The sequence below is a fragment of the Petaurus breviceps genome, unplaced genomic scaffold (genome assembly GCF_028583685.1).
Source record: "Petaurus breviceps papuanus isolate PSGF00001 unplaced genomic scaffold, PetGlider_PUasm1.0 229, whole genome shotgun sequence".
Taxonomy (NCBI): Eukaryota; Metazoa; Chordata; class Mammalia; order Diprotodontia; family Petauridae; genus Petaurus; species Petaurus breviceps.
Genome location: NW_027185903.1, coordinates 3392182 through 3413037, shown reverse-complemented (window position 1 = coordinate 3413037; position 20856 = coordinate 3392182). Strand labels below are relative to the sequence as shown.

The following is a 20856-nucleotide window of genomic DNA, read 5'->3' as shown; positions in this document are numbered from 1 at the left end:
AACACTGAACTTGCTCTGGCAATTTTTGTGTCAACCTCATTGTCAATATGTACAATCCTAGAAAGTGTATTTCCAAAGTAAGTGAATCTATCCTCCATATTCAAAATTTCTCCATTTGCTTAACTGATGGTTCCACATATGTATGGTGTGGTGGTGGCCGATGGAGCACCTGTGTTTTCTTGGTGTGACTCATTAGGCCAAAATTAGCACAAGCAGCAGAGAATGGATCACAACTTTGTTGCCTCTCCCCTTCAGAAGCTGTATTCATTACACAATCATCTGCAAACAAAAAGTCATGCACCAGTACTCCACTTCAGTCTTGGCTTGTAGCCTTTTTGAGTTGAAAAATTAAAATTTATCATACATATGTGTATGTATATATGTTTTGTTTTTTGTTTTGTACACATCTCCCTCATTAGACTGTGAACTCCTTGAGAGGAGAAACTTTTTTTTTCCTTTTTTTATATCCCATCAGCTACTATGTTTTTAACTCTGGAAAGATGATGCCTCTCCCAGGGAAAAGCTCATTACCTAAAATCTCATCATCTTGGAGACTGATTCAGCTTTGAAACTCAACACCATCCTCAGCTGCAGGAATGAGCTATAAACTCCTCCCAAAATCTCCTCTTTATTTATAAGGGCTTAGAATTTCCCTGTTAAATTGATTTCCCATAGGCTGCTCTGCTTGATTTCAGGTCAAAGTGAACATATGATTACTGAGTACCCTCTGCCCCTACCTCACCCCCCCACTTTTTCTAGCTTCCTTTTATCTTCCTATTAGATTATAAACTCCTTGAGGGCAGGGATTGTCTTTCTCATTTATTTCCCCAGTGCTTAGCACAGTAGCTGGGACACATTAGGTGCTTGAATGTTTGTTGGCACATAATAAGTGCTTAATAAATGTTTATTCACTGACTGAGAAGAGAGCAGTGGTGTTGAACTGGTTCACCAATAGATTAAGATAGAGAAAAGAAAGAAAAGATTGTAGAGGTGATGACTGGGGGAAGAGTGCAGGTGTGAACAGATTGGCTGTCATGGTGAGGAAATTAATATTATGCTGTATTATTTAATAGCCAATATTACTCTGTAACCCATCCCTATTTTGTCAAACTCCATTTCTCAGCCTAGCTCAAAATGAGATTTCTTCCAGTCCACATTAAAGGCAAGGCTAAGGAATGTGATCACTCTTAGACCCCAGGGCACTGGCTTTCTAACCAATTTAAAGTGAGACCCTCACTTCTGTTTATCATAAACAGAAGAACCTGCATGGGCTGAATCCCCCTTTTATTCATCAAAGTTAAGGGGTGACTTGGTCTCCAAGGGGAAGACTAACCAGGTGGTCCTGGTTGGGGTGGTTCTATTTTTATAGCCAAGCTTACTAGAGGCAGCTGAGTCTCATAAAGCAATTAATAGTCAGAGAGTTGGTGTGATCAGCTACACCTGAAGTCAGCCCACTTTCCCCAGCTACAACTAATCATAATACTTTTCTACCATTGCCTTCCTGTCCTTTGGGGTTCCAATAAATATGATCTTTTCAGTCCTATTGTGGTCACTGACCTATTGAGTCAGGGACAGTTTGACCTATTTTATTAATAGTTTTATTGATGAGGTATGGACTCTGGGAGCATCATCTGTACCTCAAGGACCCAAGGAGAGCTCGAGGGGGCTCTCAGAGCCCATACCTCATCAATATGTTAACTGTTAATAAACTCTCATCATTCCAGGAAAACTTGCCTCGGTTTACCTTTGTGACACTTTTGCATACCACAAAGGTGAGGATGAAAAACTAGGTTAGGGGCTATAAAGCAGAGGGCAAAATGAGATGACAACAGATTATGATCAGATGAGAGATTTGCAGTGTCTGTGAACATGAAAGTAGAACATCTAAGGGTGATAGAAAGATCCAGAATATGACCATTTCTGTGTGTAGCTAAGGTGAAGTGGAAAAATAGGCTATGGGAAATGAGGAAATTGAGGAACTGGAAAGTTAGGGTGTTTTGAGGAAATATAGATATGTATATGTGATGAGGTACTGGCTCAGGGAATCCCCTTGAACTCTGATTGAAACTTCCCATTAGATTTGGCATTTGCCGGAGGCCATAAGTCTTTCATTATAGCTCCACCCAAATCTCTGTTACTAGCCTAACCCTCCATTGTCCAGCTAGCTCCCACCCTTGATCCCCTCAAAATATCTATACCCAAATCTGTTCCATTGTCTCTCATCTCCAGGTAGCCTCCAGCTACTTCCCACTCTCAATCTCATTACTGGAGTCTGACCTCATTTGACTCATCATGAAGACTCCCCAAACTCCTCCTCTAGACTACCCTTAGATTCCTCCCACAACCTTTCTGTATATAAGAACCCCTCTTGCCTCCATGAGAGAAAGCCAGAGAATTATCTAGCATAGATTCACTCTGTGTGAGATTATTCTGGCCCTCTTGTCCAGTACAAACATCACAGATACCAAGGTTCCTTAAGAGTCTACCCATTATGGTGAACCTTTAATAAACTTTGCTTTAGGGGTGGCTAGGTGGTGCAGTGAATAGAGCACTGGCCCTGGAGTCAGGAGGACCTGAGTTCAAATGTGACCTCACACACTTAACACTTACTAGCCATGTGACCTTGGGCAAGTCACTTAACCCCAACTGCCCAGCCTTCCCCCCTCCAAAAATTAAAAAAAAATTTTTTTAAATAAGTAAATAAACTTTTCTTTACTTTGGCTGAGAGAAGACTTGAGCTGAATTCATTCAGCGGGACCTGGCATGTTGGTATTTTGGGGTCTTGAACACCCCTAACCTTAAACCTCAACATTTTATGCTTCCCTGACCTCAATATATGGAAGTCCAGTCACTGGACTCATTGAGGAAGGAAGGAAAAAGAGGAAAGAGGTAGACCAGCTGAACAGCAGAGTGACTTGTGAGGCCCTGCAGTACTGGAATTTTGAGTTGCTTTGACCACCTATGTCCTTGTGTCCTATACCTGTGTGTCTCACTACCTATTTTCCTACAGTGTTTGTAACTACTATCCTTCCTATGACATTCAATAAATGTTAACTGAGTCTGCTAGCTCATTAAGGGGAAGCATGCTGGTTGGGGGTCACGAACAATATTTAGGAGGAAAATGACCCACAGCAACTGTCCTGGCAAAGATGGCAAGAATTGGGTAAGTAAGACTCAAGAAGGTTGTTATTATACATATTGAAACCCCTGGAGGATAGAGTTGAGGTCTATTAGTTCTCTAAATACATAAACTAGCACAAAGAGAAATACCAGTTAAACATATAATACAGTTTTGATGGTGAGTAGGAAAAGAAGGAAAAAAACCCAGCATCTCCAAATATTAAAAGAAGATAATAGCTAACATCATAATAGTAATTGCTAACATTTATATAGTGCTTACTATGAGCCACTTGATCTTCACAACAACCCTGAGAGGTGGGTGCTCTTATTATCCCATTTTATGTGAAGAAACTGAGGCAGAGATTAAGTGACTTGAGGAGAGTGACACAGCTAGTAAGTGTCTAAGGTCAAATTTGAATTTAGGTCATCCTGACCCTAGGTCCAGCCCTCTATTTACTGCTCCACCTAGGCACATTTATTCATGCAACTAATTCATAGTATCATAAAGTCTTAGCTTCAGGCTCATTAGAGGTCACTTAGTCAATTATCCAATGCAGGGAATCTCTTCTGCAATATCCCTGAATATATATTTGAATATGTGTATATATATGTATGTGTATGTATGTATGTATACATATATTTTTTATTTTATTTTTGTTTTTACCTCACATTAAATTCCAACTATATCTCTCTACCCTCTCCTTCCCAGTTAACACTAAAAACAAAAATTCTTTTTTTAAAAAAAAGTAACCTTAGAAACAAAAATATATAAAAAAAGGAAAAGAACAGTTCAGCAAAACCACTATATCGACCCTATATGACAGTATAGGACAATGCATTTTTTTAAGTATTCACAAAATTAGTTAAAAATCCACTCTACTTAGGGGTGGCTAGGTGGCTCAGTGAGTAAGAGCACCGGCTCCAGTGTCAGGATGACCTGGGGATCAAATCTGGGCTCAGATACTTAGCACCACACCCAGAAATAACTGGCCATGTAACCTTGAGCAAGTTACTTAACCCCGATTGCTTAAAAAAAAAAATCCACTCTACAGATGTTTCAAAAATATAAATAATCTTTATAAACATTAAAGGTATCTTTCAGGATTAATACACATATTTGACCTCATTATTCTTATTGTTCCAAAAATTTTTTAAATCTGAGCTAAAAATGTGGTTACATTTTTTTTCCTTACAAGTTCTTTTCAGTAGTTTTATATCACTTATTCAAACTCTGTCTTCTCTTCTTTTCCCCCTCTTCTAGCTGTGAAGTAAGAATACAAAATTAATAATTTGCTTTAGTGAAATAATGATTTACTTTAAGAAATATTTTGAAATTTAGATCCATTCGTTACAATTTTTTTTCTTTAACCAACAACTATTTTTTATATCTTCTTCCTTCATAGGCTTACCATTCAAAAAGGTACAAAAGAAAGAATAAAATGTAATGGATCTAAAAACACAAAACTATTTGGACATGATTACTATAAAATCAAGAATTCATTTTCAAATCATGGGATCATTACCGTTATTTGTCACTGCATTTTGCATTGATCGTATATATTGCTTAGGAGCCTGCTTCCAAGATTTGGAAGGTGCATATTTTAAAACTGTTTTTGGAACCTGATTTTATTCTCCTCTTATCATTAAAATATCAAAGAGAATTACTGACCACCTCTTTCTACTCTCCTATTTTCCACTTGAATCACATTTTTGTGGAGCTTGAAAGTAGAATCACTGTGACTTCAGTGGTTAATTATTAGGGAAATTTCCTACAGTATTTTTCTAGTGGTCCAGGGAGCCTGCTTTGATGGGGCCACCTATCCCCTCAAACCAGCTGAAAATATGTATTAAAATGTTTACAAAGTACAATCTTAAAAGTTTTATAATTAAGAAGAAAAACTATTGACATTTTTAAAGCATCAAAGCACTTTTTGAAAGTGTACATACCTGACTTTTCAGTTTCTCTCCAGTATTCTCTCCAAATTTCTAGTAAATTTCTAGCTATTTCAGAACACGTCATTTTTTTAATTCTTTCTTCCATATTCTTTTTTGGTGCCTGCATGTTGTTTGTCTGTGGAACAAGAGAACATAAAATGAATACTAATATTCAAGTTTTTCAAGTTATCTTTTTATAGCTTTAAGAACATTTGACCCCTAACATGATATGACTCCATATCTAGTCTCAGACCCTTATTAGCTGTATGGCCCCGGGGAAATTACTTAACATCTCTAAGCCTCATTGTCCTCATCACAAATGAAATAATGTATATAATGCACATTGCAAACCTATATAAATGTTAGTTATTGTTGTCTTTTTATTTGGTGATCTCTAGATGGAAAAGGAAAAATGAAAGGAGTAAAATAGGCCACTTCAGAGTCATTCTTGGTCTAAAGATCCTAACAGAGTAGGTTGTGGAATCAACTGAATATTTTAGAGCTATTGGAAGTTTGTTCTAAGACTTTTGGGGTTCCCATGAGTCTATTCTCAAAAAGATTTAAGCCTTCCAAGTCAGTCCTAGAATTGATCTTGCTATCCCAGGGTTTTCCCAGGGATTTGTTGGATCCTTCAGGTCTTTTTCCATACAGAACAAAATTTCCAGGGTGTTGTTATTACTTTCATTACTATACTCAGATCAGTTTCATCCTATCAATGCTAATTTCCTTTGTATCTTTTATTTTTTGCTGTTGTTCCCTTTCCCCCTTAATCTATCTAAACCTGAATTATCTTTCAAAGACCAGCTTAAGGTACACTTTCTTTATGAAATCTCCCTTAAATGCTCTGATTCTCCTCAGAACTCCTATAGCATTTATATTATGAATCATACAACTTGTCACTTAACGATATACTATTTACTGATGCTTAGTAAATAATCACATCCCCCTCTCCCTGATCTGAGGACAATATTTTGCACATGCCAAGAGCTCAAAAAGTAATTGTATCCCAGCTAGCATATAGTAGGCAATCAGTAAATACTTGGTGAATGGAGCAGGCCAACCCACACTTCTGTACTAAAGCATGTTATTTAGGAACTCAAAAACCTCCAATAATCTCTCTGTGTATGACTTCATTTTAATAATTTTGATTCATTATTTCCTGGATTGCTGTTCTGTTCTACTATTAAAACCCTACTTCAGTGGCTGATCCAGCCTAGCTCAGAGTAGAAAAACTCATTTCCAGAGAATTAGTCAAGAAGTTATTTTTTTTAACCATTATAACTCATAAAATCACTAAGGCATGGAAGTATAGCCACACTGATGAAATCATGACTTTTTGAGTATTAAATATATAGTGCTATTGGTCTTAATCTCTCCCTTGAACTTGGAAATATAGTATAAAGAATCATCTGGATTGCTTCTTCTTAGACTGTCATGGTCTTACTGGCACTTGATCAGTCTTTTTTCCTTAGTATTGTCACTTCCCTGTTCCATCTCTGAAAAATCATTTCAATCCATAAGGGTTTCTTGTCTGCCTGATAGATGAAGATTGGGTTGGACAACCTTTATATAGAATCGAAAACCAAATAGGTCTTCAACTGATTTGGTTCCTGACCCATGCCTGCAACCACTCTAGTTTCTGGATTTTGTTTCATGATCTTCCTATAATAAGGGGAAGGGAATAAATATTTATTTTGTACTTACTATAAGCTAGGCAGCTATGTAGCACAAGGGCAGCTAAGTAGAGCTGGGCCTCGGCCCTGGAGTCAGGAAGACATCTTCCTAACTGTATGGCCTTATGCAAGTCAATTTACCTTGTTTACCTCAGTTTGATCATCTGTAAAAGGAGCTGGAGAAGGAAATGCAAACTACTCCAGTATCTTTGCCAAGAAAACCCCAAATGGACTCATAAAGAGTCAGATGTGACTGAACAACAAAAGTTACATGTCTTAGCCAAGCATTGTGCTATATAATATATGTAATATGATATAAATTAAAAAATTATTTCATTTGATCTTCACAACAATCCTGTGAAGTAAGTGCTATTATTATCTCCATTTTACAGTAGAGGAAACTGAGGCAGAGATTAAGTCACTTTCCCAGAGTCACATGAATAGTATGTGTCTGAGGTTGAATTTTAGTTCAGATCTCCTGGACTCCAGGCTCAGCACTAATCACCTAACTGACTCTATGGAAGGTTGAAAATGCCCTCAGATCAGGTTATAATCATTTGGGGGAAATAATAATAGCTCATGTTTGTTAAACTCACAATACATTTTCCTCAAAGCAGTCCTGTGATGCCAATTAGGCAAGAGTTAATTCCTTTTACAAATGAGGCCCGTGTCACACTGGCGAATAATAGATAGACTCAGGATTTGGACACCAATTTTTGGCTGCTAGCTCCAGAGCGCTTTCCATTACTACCACACTATTTCTGACTGATTGATGGAAGGACATTACCAGGCTGCACATTCTCAATTACAACTTTACATCCTGACAAGCACCATTAAAATGCCAGCTGTTTTGAATGTCATGACGTTATATTTATATTCTAACCAATTCTTCCCTTCTATGCTTCCAGTCATATCCTAAAATAAGGATATACAAAGAGAAGTCATGGCCACAGGTACTCCTTGAGGGTCACATTCTAAAAGGTGGCACAAGTTATTAACTAGGAATATTCTGCTTATACTGGACTTGTTTAGTATTATAATTATCTGTGTTTGTGCTTAACTAAAGAGAATATTAATTTCATGAGGGCATTTTGTGCCTTATCTATGCTTTATATTTCCCTTTCATTTAGTACACAGTGGGTACTTGATAAATAAATGTTCATTCAATTGAGTTGTTAGTCTTTTTTAATCCTGGAATTATCTTTGTTTCATTCCCCTCAGACAGCACCACTAATTTTTCCTTCCTTCTTTCCCTGTCTTGTTCCTTTCCTCTTTCTTTCCTAGAAAAATATGTGCAAAATATTGTTGCGTTTTAGGAAAGAACTTAGCTTTAAAATACACACAAGCTTGCAACACAACCACAAGCAATTTTCAAAGCTCCTGACTGTCTAGTTCAGAGGAAGGTTGAAAGATACCCTGTACAGCTTCACTGAAGGTTAATAAAATGGAAAGAGTGAAAGATTAGATTCTCTTAAAGTTTAAAGAATGGTCACAGAGCCACAAATTTAGAGTTGGAAGGGATTTTAGAGGCCATCTTATCCCACCCCCTCCTTTACAAAAGAGGAAACTGCACCTTTCCAGGTAAAGTAAGGTAACTTACCCAGTGTCATGCTGTGTCTTAATGTGCTTAATGCCTGTAGGCCCAATTGCAGCAGTAGAGCTGGAAGTCTCACTGAAGACCTCCGAAGCCATGCATTTTTCACTCTACCACACTATCTCCTTCATTAGTCACCCTCAGGAGTATCAGTTGATCTAGCTGGGAGAATACACTCCCAAACTGTAGTGTTTGCATTTCCACAGCAGGTTCAATCCACTTTCTATTCAGCACAGACAATTACAAAGTTCTTGAAACCACAGTTATGTGTTCAGTGTTAGATGGAGGGTGTTGAGAGAGGGAGGAAGGAGGGGAGAAGCAAAACCACTCCTTTGTAGAAGCACCAGGTCAGAAATTCCTGTTCAGTTAGTACTGCATAGGTATTAGCCCCAAAGCTTAAGGCATTGCTGATGGAGGACTGGACCCCCATTGATGCCAGCCTGTACCTGATTTCCCTGGAAGACTGGACAATAATTCTTCAGAGCAATGCGAGTCCTAGTCACGAAATCTTCAACAGTTTCCCCCATTTCAGAGGAACAGTTGTTTGACCAATTGTGGGCAAGCTGCTCTATGACAATGAGACAACCACTCTGTAATTCGGAAAGGATTGAAATAGAAAGTGAAAACAAAGAAAGGCGAAAGTCCACAAAAGAGAAAGCTAGGGAAATGAGTGGCGGGGGAGAGAGAAAGAGAGAGAGAGAGAAATGGAAGGAAAAGAGCTGAGGAATGGTAGAGAAAAAGGAAATGGGGGGGAAAAGCAGAGGGGAGGAGGAGAGTAAATGGGGTGGAAAAGGAGGAGGAGGAGAAGGAAGAGAGAGAGGAGGAGGAGGAAGGAGAAAGAGGAGGAGGAGGAAAAGGGGCCGAAGCAGGAGGAGAAGGAGGAAAAAGAGAACAAACAATTTGACAGCCCATAAGAGGAAAGCGCTACTAGCTTTCCCGAAATTCCTTTATTCGTTAGAACTCCAAGAAGTCTCAGACCCAAGGCTCACTATCAGAATCAAAAACACAGGTGGCGCCCTAGACCCCCCTCCCGGGCCCAGCCTGGAGTCGGAGCCGCAGTTCTGCCCTTCATCCCTCCTCATCCCGAGGCTCCCTCCCCACGTCCCGCCCCGCCCCGCATCCAAAGCCAAGAAATTCTCTGGTGGAAGGATCCCTCTAACTTAAGTGAGGCTTACTTGAGGTTTGTAATCAGATACAAAGCCTTCCAGAAGGTCCCTGAACACCCCTCACTCCACCCCAGTTAAGAACCCAGTCTGTCTTCCTAAAATGTGATCGACCCAATACCGGGGCCCAGTTCGTACTGAAGCACCATCTCTAACCATTTCCTCCCCAAGTTTAGCAGCTCCACTTCCATCCGACTGCACAGTCTCTCCCTTCCCGTCGCCTTTCTTCACCCCTCCTCCCCCAGCACCAGATATAACACTACTCACCTTGGTTTCACAGAACAAATTATTATTTTCAGATGATAACTAGAGGAAAAAAGACAAACTTATTATAGCAAATTTGCTAAGAATAAATGCTCTCAATCCAAGTATAGATGAAGAGGCACCTCCTCAAAGGGGAATAATTACCTTCCTACCAACCCTTTCCATTAAACCCATTTCAACACGTTTCAGAGAATTAGAATTGTTTAGAAGTACTGGTGAAATTTCTTCTTTGGGTTGTGCTCCCTTCCATTCTAGTCCTCTACCATATTTGAATGAGAAAATATTTGTAAATTGCTTGGCACATAGTATGCACATTAACAAATGCTTGTTCTCTTCCCTTCAAGCCAAAGAAAATTCAAAAGGGTCCAGTCAGAAGACTCCTAAATCCTTTTCTCAAAAGTCAGAATATGTATTTTTAATTAATTAATTAGTTTCTAATTAATTACAAGACACGATTTAATTAATTACAAGAAGTTTTGGGCCTGGAGTAGACATCCCTCTACACACACATGCTCACATTCACCAAAACATCCTTATTCATATATTGACCATGCATTAAATTATTGACTATATTTCACATCTTATTACCTTAGAATAAAATTCTAAATAAAATAAATTAAGAACAATCTCTTGACTACTTTCAGAAAATCACAAACACAAGCTTTCCCTGGGATAATCCTGAAAGAGACTTTTTTGGAAGGCCATAATAAACCTGTGCTTCAGCTATTCCCTGTTTCCTGATGTCCTAGTAACTGTTGTGTTTTCTCTTAAATTAAAAAACTGGAAAACTTTTTTTTTTTGCAACTAGTGTTTCTATAGGAATTTATCCTAAATCCTGTCACTCACCGATTCCGAATAATATAAAGTTTCCAGTTTCTTATTATATATTGTATTTTCATAGTCACTTGCCATTTGGTAGTGATTACAGCTACTGAAGTTGTAGGATAACACCATTCCCATCAGTTGAAATAAGGTGATCAACCTGAAAAAAACTACCGAAACAAATATATTAAGATTCCATCATCCCATTTGGAATCCCATGGCTAGTCTTATCCCCCATGGTCTATCCACCAGTATACAGTGCCTATACTTTGAAGCATTTGACCTGGTTGGACTAGCTCAGTACTGACAGACTCAACCCTTTCTCTCAATAATGAATACCAAATTGCCTTATATTCACCCATGTTGTTTCCAGAAGTTGGAGTCTCCCTGTTGATCATCAGAGCTTGGCTGGCTCTTACATATAAAGTACCTTGACGCCTACGGGGAATTTTGATTTTCTCTCACAGGCCAATGATGTTTTTGCATGTCATACTTTCTATTGCTGATGTAAAAAAAAATAGGAACAGGCAAATCTATGGAATTTTAACATAAGTAAAATCACCAGGAATTTCCCTTATTTCCCCCTTCTTTCCTTCTATCAAAGAATCCTGATTTTTAAATGTATATTCATTTCAAAGAGGCATCTCCAGTCACACAATTTCTTTGATCTGAAAAGACACCTTTACTGACTGAGAAAGAGATATTCCTAAGGGCATTATTCTTTTGGGGGAGACTTGACACCACCACTCTTCTATCTGACAACATCTCTGAAGGCTCCCACTTTACTCAATGGCATTTTATTCACTCTGTGAATGGAAGAAACCCTATTGTGCATTTGAGATGGGAGAAGTATCATGGCTTGACAGTAGAAGCCAGGTTGAAGGAGATCACAACTACATTGGTTAGAGCTACTATGTTTGAACACAGGTGCAGTTTAAAGTTGAATGGGGACAGGATATGGTCTGGCAGTTTGTTTTTAAACAAAACCTCTACTTCTGGAGAGATACTTTTCGCAGATAGGTACAGAGCATATACCTACATCAAAGATATCCTCATCAGAAACTGAAATGTAGAGGGAAGGAGCCATGGGGTGTTATGTATGGGCACAGCACTAGCATGGAGTGTTTGTAAAAATTTTAGAGACAAAGAGCTATTTTCCTTCGAGTTCCAATTCCCCTCTCCCTAATTGCATTGTTCCCAAATAAGTGCAAAGGGATTTGATACTGGACACCGACCTCAAATTCCAGGGAAAGAGGTAGAGAGGTGCTGTCCAACACAGAAGTAGGAGAAGTGGCAGAGAGCTCCTCGGTACTGTTACGCCCAGCACTCAACCATGAGGCACAAATTGCTGTCAGCTAACTAACTGAAATACTAACCAAGCTCCTGACTCAGTAAAGTGAAGCGAGGGCAGAGATTTTCAAAAGAATTGGAATAGATCGGGTGCTGTTCTTGGATTTTCCAAGTTCACTTCCAGTTCTGATGCTGTGGATGAGGGAATGGGGAAAAGTGAAGGAAGGAAAGGAAGAGAAAAAAAAAGGAGAGGGAGAGAAGAAAGGAGGGAGTGATTGGGATAGACAGAAACGGAGTGGGATAGGGAAAGGAGGAAGATATGGAAGGGGAGGGGGAGGCTCTGGATATCGCAATCCCACTGGGAAACAGCTCCTAAGCAAGACATCCTTTTAACTCTCAAGTTGAAGGAAGACCTGGAGGACAAAGGCTTCAAGGAAGCTCACCCACCTCTCAGTCCCGCCCCCGATACATTTTCATATCCCTCCCTATACCCCCCCCCGCCCCCCACTTGTTGGATCCTGCTACTTCTTAGCTCTTGGGAAGTTCCTAGGAGTCATCACTTGGAGTCGCTGAGGCAGAGAGCACCCTACATGAATCGCTGTAAAGGTCACAAGCATCAGAGACCGGGAACCAGAACAGTGGGTGGAGTGGGGTTGAAAGGAAAGGGCATTGGATGGGACAGAAACTAGATCCAGAGCTTTATAGTTGTAACGCTCACCGGGAATTGTGGTGTTTGTTCTGAGAGAAGGGAATGTGTATACCACTTAAGCAGTGAACAGCAGATGATTCACAGCAAGATTTGACTGGAAAGGGCAACACCAATCGGAGCTTAGTTCCTTGCATCCCTAGCAAAAAAAAACGAAACCAGTTTTCCTAACCACACTGGGGTATTGTAGGATGCCATTGAAACCTTATTCATGGTTAATGTAAATTCATGGTAAATGTAAACAGCAATAAAATGAAACTGAACCTTGTAAAATTATAATGACCAAGCTTGATCCCAGATAAAATGTACCTCCTTTCTTTCATCAGAGAAGTAAGGAATGATAGGTGTGAAATGTTGCATATGATGTAAAGCACAGTCTATGTATTGTTTTAGCTTTGCTGAACTTAAAAACAAATTGCTATAAAGGAATGCTAGCCAGGTTTGGGGAATGAAGAGTATATTTATAAACAAACGATATAAAAATGACACTTTTTAAAAAGAGAGAAAATTTTAAATTACAAATAAGTTGCCAGTCCACATCCATGAAGAGTTTCTGCACTGGGAGTTCTATATACACAAGATTGGGGGCAAAATACTACTGGCTTTATCAAAGATATACTTTTCTACTTATTCTGCATGGATGTGTAGAAGCATGTGGTTTGAACTGGAGAACTGTTACTCCATTGCCATACTCTTAAAATTTGTTGCATTTTACAGTTCTAATGCAAAAAAAAAAAAAAACCCCATAGAACCAAAGAATCCTAAGAGACAAAAGAAACCATACAGATTGTCTGGTTCAACCACATGGATCCCTACTACATGCAAGAAACTCTTTATATAAACAAATATGGGCCTTAGTCTAGTGTGCAGTTCAGAATGACCAATATAATACCACACTTGTTTCATGTTTGGACATGTTTGGGACCAGTGAAGAAAAAAACAGAGTGGGAAACCTTATTTTTAATATGTGTCATGAATGCTGGTCTCTCAATTTTCCATAGTTTCCCAAGGTCCCTTCAAAAATTCATAATTAACATAATGCCAAGTTTCCTGAATGGGAATGAGTTTCTTTTACATATGGGAAACTTCCTCTTTATAGAAGCTATCAGGTGGTAGCAGAGCATAGCTGAAGATAGGGGGCAGATTCCTTGAAGGAATTTACTTTAGATGTTGTCCCCTTTTCCAGGAAGCACAAGAAGATCCTATATCTTTCAGTCCACTTCCCCACAACAGGCAAACCTTTGCAATGGAGGATGAGGAGATAAGGAGGATAAGGAGCAGTTTAGGATTCTTGAAATGTTTCAATAGAACTGAGGGATGGATATCACAGAGTCACAGAATCTAAGAAATGGAAGGTACCTCAGAGGTCATCAAAGCAATAACAAGTAATTTTGGTGTCTGAGCCCAGATATGATGCCTGAAGCAGGCAACACTTAACAGTCCTTCAAATGAACCATAGGGTACATTTGAACTCCAGTACACTGATTACTCTGTGAAAGGAGAGGCAGGGAAACAGTGACCTCAGGATACCAAACTATACTTGGGGCACCTCAGATGTGTTAGTGGAGGGGTAACTATGAAGAAAAAGAAGGACTAGACCCAGCGGGGGAAATACTTAACTGGTATGTGACTACTAACCTGAAAGGGATACTACCTGCTAACTTCTCAGTTTAACTATTTTTGCTAGCTAATTTCTATGCTATATTCCCAAAGGAGTAAATGTATTACTGATAAGTCTAATAATTGTTAAATATTTGAATTATACAATCATTAGCAATAATTATTTTTTATTTCTGTGCTCTGGTGCAAAGCCCTGATTTCTTTGTCTTAGTTATAGCTTCAGAGGCCTTCTAGCCCAGCGCTTATCTGAACAAGAATATTTGCTCTGATATACACATCAGGAGATCATACAGACTTCACTTTAAGACCTCTAGTGAGGTGGAAGCCTCTCTCTTCTGAGAAAGCTCATTCAATTTTTGGATAATTCTACTCATTGGGAAGTTTTTCCCTTATTTCAATTTGAAATCTGCCTCTCTGTGTCTTCCACTTATTGCTCCTAATTCTGACCCATGGGGCCAGAAATTATATCTAGGTGCTCTTCCACAATGGTGGCCCTTTAAATTCAGTAGATTTGATATTTGGCAATAAAGTTAGCAACAAAGGGCCTGAAGCTATTCAAATAGCCCTTGAGGTATAAAAACAAAAAATTTGTAGAGCATTGGGTCTCTGTTGGAATACTAGCAACATACGATTTCCTTGCATTATGTTATTCCTCTCAGACCTAGCAAAGCATCTTTTCCTATATCTTTTTCATTTCCTTTTAAAAATTTTGGTTATCTATCTTTGTATATGTCGTACCACCTAATAGACTATAAGTTCCATAAGGACAAGGACTTTGTTTTAGATAAACTTTATATTTTTTCCTGAACTAGATCGGTACTCTACACATATTAGGTATTTAATAAATGTTTGTGGAATAAATAACTTCATTATACTCATCACTTTTTCAACATCCTCTGGATATATAGAAGGAGAAGGGAAGGGAATAATATTTATATAGTACCTACTATATGATAGGCACTATACTAAGCACTTTTACAAAGATTATCTCATGGGGCAACTAGCTGGAGCAGTGAATAGAACACTGGCCCTGGAGTCAGGAGGACCTGAGTTCAAATCCGGCCTCAGACATTTAACACTTACTAGCCGTGTGACCTTGGGCAAGTCACTTAATCCCAATTGCCCTGCCCTCCCCCCTCCACAAAGCAAAAACAAAAAAAACCCCAAAAATATCCAAAACCCCCCAAATATTATCTCATTTGATTTTCATAACAACCTTGTAAGGTAGGTGCTATTATTATTTCAATTTAACAGTTGAGGAAACAGACAATCAGAAGTTAAGTGACTTCCCAAGATCATATACCTAGTGAGTCCAGAGGCTGGTTTGGACTCAGGTGTTCCAGATTACAGGCCCAATGTTCTGTCCAATGCACCCACCCACTGCTTTGGATATGTGTCTAGAGCTATAACATTACAAATGGGTAATGCTAACTCTTGCATAGTGGTTAATCTCTATTTTATATTGGTTTAAAAAAAAGGCCTAAAAACTGTTATCCATAAAGATGCAATGACTTCTTCACACCACAAATGACAGGTTCCAGTAAATGCTGCAAATGTCCTTAATTTTAAGTGTCTCATTCTTTAATTGGGAACTCTGACTATTACTGCAAATGTCAGTATCATTGCCTGATGATGCTTTTTATGCAGTAGTTGCCTGTGTTTAATGTCTGGACCTTCATTTTCCAAAAGCATTCTAAGTAGTGTGACCATTATGTGAGTCAGTTCAGGGATGATTAACAACAGTGTTGTATTTAAAGAGGCCTATCTTCCATGAAACCCCATCATTAGCAATTCATTCCTGTGAGTTAGGCAATCCCTGGCAAAGCTTACTTTGAAAAAACATTCACACACACACACACACACACCATTAAGCTAGTTTAGTGTGCATCGGATTGACAAGAGCTTTCTTCCTTTAAAGATTAGAGCAGGAGCAATATGAGAATTCTGAGGAGATTTGGGAGGTGGGGAGGGCAATTTTGAGGAACAAAGAATAGAAAAGGCCCTGAACAGCAAGGCCAACTTGAAGACCAAACAATTCTGCCTGTGTGACAGTTTGTCTAGAGCATGCCATGATGAGAGAGATAGAGACAGAGAGAAGAGGCAGAGGCAGAGAGATCAGGGCAATTGAGTGCTGCATTTCCCCATAAATACTTCAATATCTCAAGAATATGTGATTTTATTGGTGTGGAAATTGCTTCCACCAATTCATAAATGATCTGTAGTTTGGTAGGTTATAGAATCACAGAAATACAGATTTTTAGCTAGAAGATCAGAGGTCATGGGACTCGATGCTCTAATTTGTTGTTTAGTCATTCAGTCATTTCTGACTGTTTGTGACATAATGGATTATAGTACATCAGGCCCTTCTGTCTTCCACTATCTCTTGAAGTTTGTCCAAGTTCATGTTCATTGTTTCCATGATATCATGCCATCCCCTTTTCCTTTTTCCTTCAATATTTCCCCAAATCAGGGTCTTTTCCAATGAGTCCCATCTTTTCATTATGTGGCCAGTATTTAAGCTTCAGCTTTTAGGCCCAGAGAAACGAGATGAGATTTGCTGAATGTCCTACAGTAGTAAATAGCAGAGCTGAGATTTGATTTAAGTCCTTTGGATCCAAATAGAGGGCTCTTTCTTTTGCAGTGTACTGTCTCCCATAAGTCTTAGAGAGTTGCTGGAGTCTTAGATATGTTAAGGGACATGCAGGGTCATATAATTCATAAACTTGAGAGACTAGGTTTGAACTCAGGTCTTCCTTAATCTAAATCCAGCACTCTATTCACCATAGTGGATTGCTTTCCTGTTGTATAAAATGGACAAGACTGCCCATGATAGCTTTCTTAGGCTTCTTTCAATTAGTAGAATTTTGTCACAAAGAGAACTGCTTTTTAATTTCATCTGCTACACTCAGTAGGTCTAGGACTCACTATTGGTAAGCCATAACCTCCCTGAGCCTATTGCCTCAACTGCAAAATAGTGATAATAATCATCTCCCTCTCTACCCTATAGGAGTTGTGAAGAGAAACAGTGGATAGGAGTGCCTGTGCCTGGAGTCAGGAAGACTCGTCCTCCTGAATTTAAATCTGGCCTCAGACACTTACTAGCTGTGTGACCCTTGGGACAGTCACTTCATCTTTCTTAGTTTTAGTTCATTTCTAGAATGAGGAGATTGTACTAGGTTATCAGTTTCTCATATTCAATATTACCAAAACAGAACTCATTCTTCTCCTCCAAACAAAAAAGAAAAAAAAATCCATCCTTCCTCCAAACTTAATCTACTGCCCTCACCACCGTTTTTTGAATAAGAACTTTAGAGTTATTCTTGATCTTCCTTATCCTACTTAGTTGCTCATTCAGCTCTATAAAAATCACTCACATTGATCTTCTATGTGTCTTCTACATAGAGGAACAATGTGTTAGGCTTTTTCATCACTTCTCATATTCGGTCCTCTCTTTTAGTCTTCAGTCTTTCCTCGCCCTAATGTATCTTCCACACAATTAACAAAATAATCCTCCTAAGGGCATAGTCCTGAGTCTTGCTCAAAAACCCTCAATGGCTTTTTCCTTTAGAACAAAATACAAACTGTTCAGCCTAACATTTAAAGCCCTCAAAATCTTGGTTCTATCCTGTCTTTTCAGCCTTCTTTCACATTAAATCCTCTATTTGACATTCATAGTCCTTCACAACCTGGTCCCTTCCATGTTTTCTGCAATCCAGCGACATGGGTCTTCCTGCTGTTCCTTACACAAGACAATCCATTTCCCTGCTTCAGGCATCTTCATTGGCTGTCTACCATGCTTGAAACTCTCTCCCTCCTTATCTCTTCCTCCTAACTTTCCTGGCTTCCTTCAGCTCTCAGCTAAAACCCCTACAAGAAGCTTTTCCTAATTTCCCTTAAGTGCTAGTTCTTCCTAGTTCTTCCAGTGCATTTTGTCCATATCTTGGTTGTACACAGTTGTTTTCATGTGCCTCCCCTCCCCACATCAGACTGTGAGCTCCTGGAGAGGTGTCTTATTTTTCTTTGTATTCCTAGCACTTAGCACAGTGCTTGGTCCTTAATAGTTGCTTTAAAAATGTTTGTTTCCTGACTGAGTGGTGGGAGCAAAGGAAAGATCCAAACAATATTCTCTTAGAAATCTGAGGGAACAGATAACATTTTCAACTGGTGGAATCAGTGAGGCCTTCACAGACAACATGGCATCTGGCCTGTCTTGAAGAAGAAAATGGATTTAGAAATGCCAAGAAGAGGAGAGAGAAATAGGAGGCAACATAAATGCATGGAGGAAAGAAATAATTTGTAGTATTCAGGGAACATCTAGTAGTCTTTTTAATTTTTTTGGAGGGGGGAAGGCAAGGCAATTGGGGTTAAGTGACTTGCCCAAGGTCACACAGCTACTTAAGTATTTGAGGCCACATTTGAACTCAGGTCCTCCTGACTCCAGGGCCAGTGCTCTATTCACTGCACCACTTAGCTGCCCTCATTATTTCTATTTGACACCATACTAGAAGTTCTGGTGACAAGGAAAAGAAATTTGAGGAAATAACCATGGGTAAAGCAGAAACAAAATTATTACTTTTTGCAGATGATATAATGAACTTAATTAAGGCACTCTAAAGATTTAACTAAAATGAAGTAAAATAGTGTTAGCAAACTTGCAGGATATTAAGGAAATCCACAGATAATCAGTATTTCTATGTAATATTAATAAAATCCAAAAGGAAGAGAAGGAAAGAGAAATTTCATTTAAAAGTATAACAGGGGGATAGAGCACCAGCCCTGGAGTCAGGAGGACCTGAGTTCAAATCCGACTTCAGACACTTAACACAAAACTAGCCATGTGACCTTGGGCAAGTCCCTTAACCCCAATTGCCCTACCTTTCCCCGTCCAAAAAGCAAAAAAAAAAAAAAGGTACAACAATGCATATCATACTTGGGAGTCTACATACACACAAGGTTACAAATATGGACTACTGTTTACAGAAATAGACCTAAATAATTGGGAAATATTAGTAGAATGAGTCAATGTAGTAAAAATGGAATTACTACCTAAATTCATTTACTTATTCAATGCCATGCTGATCAGATTACTAAAATATGATTTCAGAGAATTAGAAAAATATAATATTGAAATTCACATGGAGGCATAAAAGTCAAAACTCTTAAGGTAAATAATAATTTTTTTTTTTTAGCAATGGGGTTAAGTAACTTGCTTAAGGTTACATGGCCAGTTATTTCTTTGTGTGGTGCTGAGTATCTAAGCTCAGATTTGATCCAGGTCATCCCGACACTGGAGCCGGTGCTCTTACTCTCCGAGCCACCTGGCCACCCCTAAGCAATTGGGGTTAAGTAACTTGCTCAAGCTTACACAGCCAGGTGTTTCTGGGTGGGTGCTAAGTGTCTGAGCCTGGGATTCGATCTCCAGGTCATTCCAACACTGGAGCCGGTGCTCTTACTTGCTGTGCTACTTGGCCGCCCCAATAATAATTTTTTAAAATGGCAATAGAAAAATGGTGACAAAGGGAGCTTAGAACTGCCATTATCCGCAAAGCTATAATTCTCTAAATAACTTGATATTAGTTTAAAAATAGATCCATCAGTGGAATAGATTAGGTATACAATATTTAGGAGCAAATGTATATAGTAGCCTAATATTTGATAAACACAAAGAAATCAATTACTGGAATGACTCAGTATTTGATTTTTTTTTACACTTTTTGGGAAAATTAGAAATGAGAAAATTAGTTTGGAAATAATTAGATTTAGACAAACATACCTCATGCTTTATGCCAAGATAAGTTCCAGATGCATGTGACCGAGATATAAAAGTTCACATTATAAACAAGAGAAACATGGGGAAAATTGCCTATAAGATCTATAGATAGAAGAAAATTTAATAACCAGACAAGGTCACTTTCCATCTGTAGCGCTGCTAGGTTTGAAGGCTATGGAACATTTCTAGGAGGATAAACTGATGATGTAAAATCTCATCATCCTGGTGTTAACTCAGCTTTGGGACACTCAATACCTTCCCAACTCTCTCATCCTCTTCTCCCCTCTGATTGGAGAATAGAACACTAAATTCTCAAAGCTTTCCTTTATAGAGGGCAGGGATCTGGACTTTCTAGCCAACTTTTCATCTGCCCCTAGTTCCACCTGTTGTTTGGTTTCAGCTCCATGGAACTCGAATTCCTACAATACCCAACCACCTTGCTGGGTGCCCCTTGAGTTGCCCCTCCCCTTCCAGCTTCCTTTTGTGTTTTCTTCTCCCACTAAGATTGTGAGCTCTATAAGGGTCTGCCCTTCATTTTCTTATTTGTATTCCCAGTGCCTGGAACATAGTAGACCCTTAATAAATGTTTATTAAATTGAAGGGATAAAGAGGAACATAGAAGATTAAATGAATGATTTCTATTACATAAAAGTAAGAGGTTTTTGGACAAACAAATCCAATAAAGCTAAGAATTAAAGGCAAATAATTAACTGGGGAAAAATCTTCATGTTTCTCTGATAATGTTTCATTTATAAGATATTTAAGGAACTGATTCAATTCTAAGAATAAGAGTCATTCTCCAATTGATAAATAGTATACAGATATTTACAGGCAATTTCCAAAGGAAAGAAATTCAGGTTATATATAACCATGTGAAAAATGTCCCATATAACTACTAA

General features: G+C 38.7%; 1 protein-coding gene across 2 annotated transcripts; it reads right to left on the bottom strand.

The window, feature by feature from the left end:
• Nucleotides 1-4175: 4175 nt before the first annotated feature.
• Nucleotides 4176-12137, bottom strand: TSLP (thymic stromal lymphopoietin). Of its 2 annotated transcripts, none has more exons than XM_069095976.1 (6): nucleotides 11807-12137; nucleotides 10596-10741; nucleotides 9753-9791; nucleotides 8769-8912; nucleotides 5068-5191; nucleotides 4176-4381 (listed from the first exon to the last, which is right to left on the bottom strand). In XM_069095976.1, exons 2-6 carry the CDS (start codon nucleotides 10707-10709, stop codon nucleotides 4341-4343), a joined length of 462 nt encoding a protein of 153 aa, XP_068952077.1. In that variant the 5' UTR covers nucleotides 10710-10741; nucleotides 11807-12137; the 3' UTR covers nucleotides 4176-4340. The 2 variants fall into 2 exon arrangements, with proteins under 2 accessions (XP_068952077.1, XP_068952078.1); XM_069095977.1 differs by having other exon boundaries at nucleotides 11948-12137.
• Between the last annotated feature and the right edge of the window lie 8719 nt (nucleotides 12138-20856).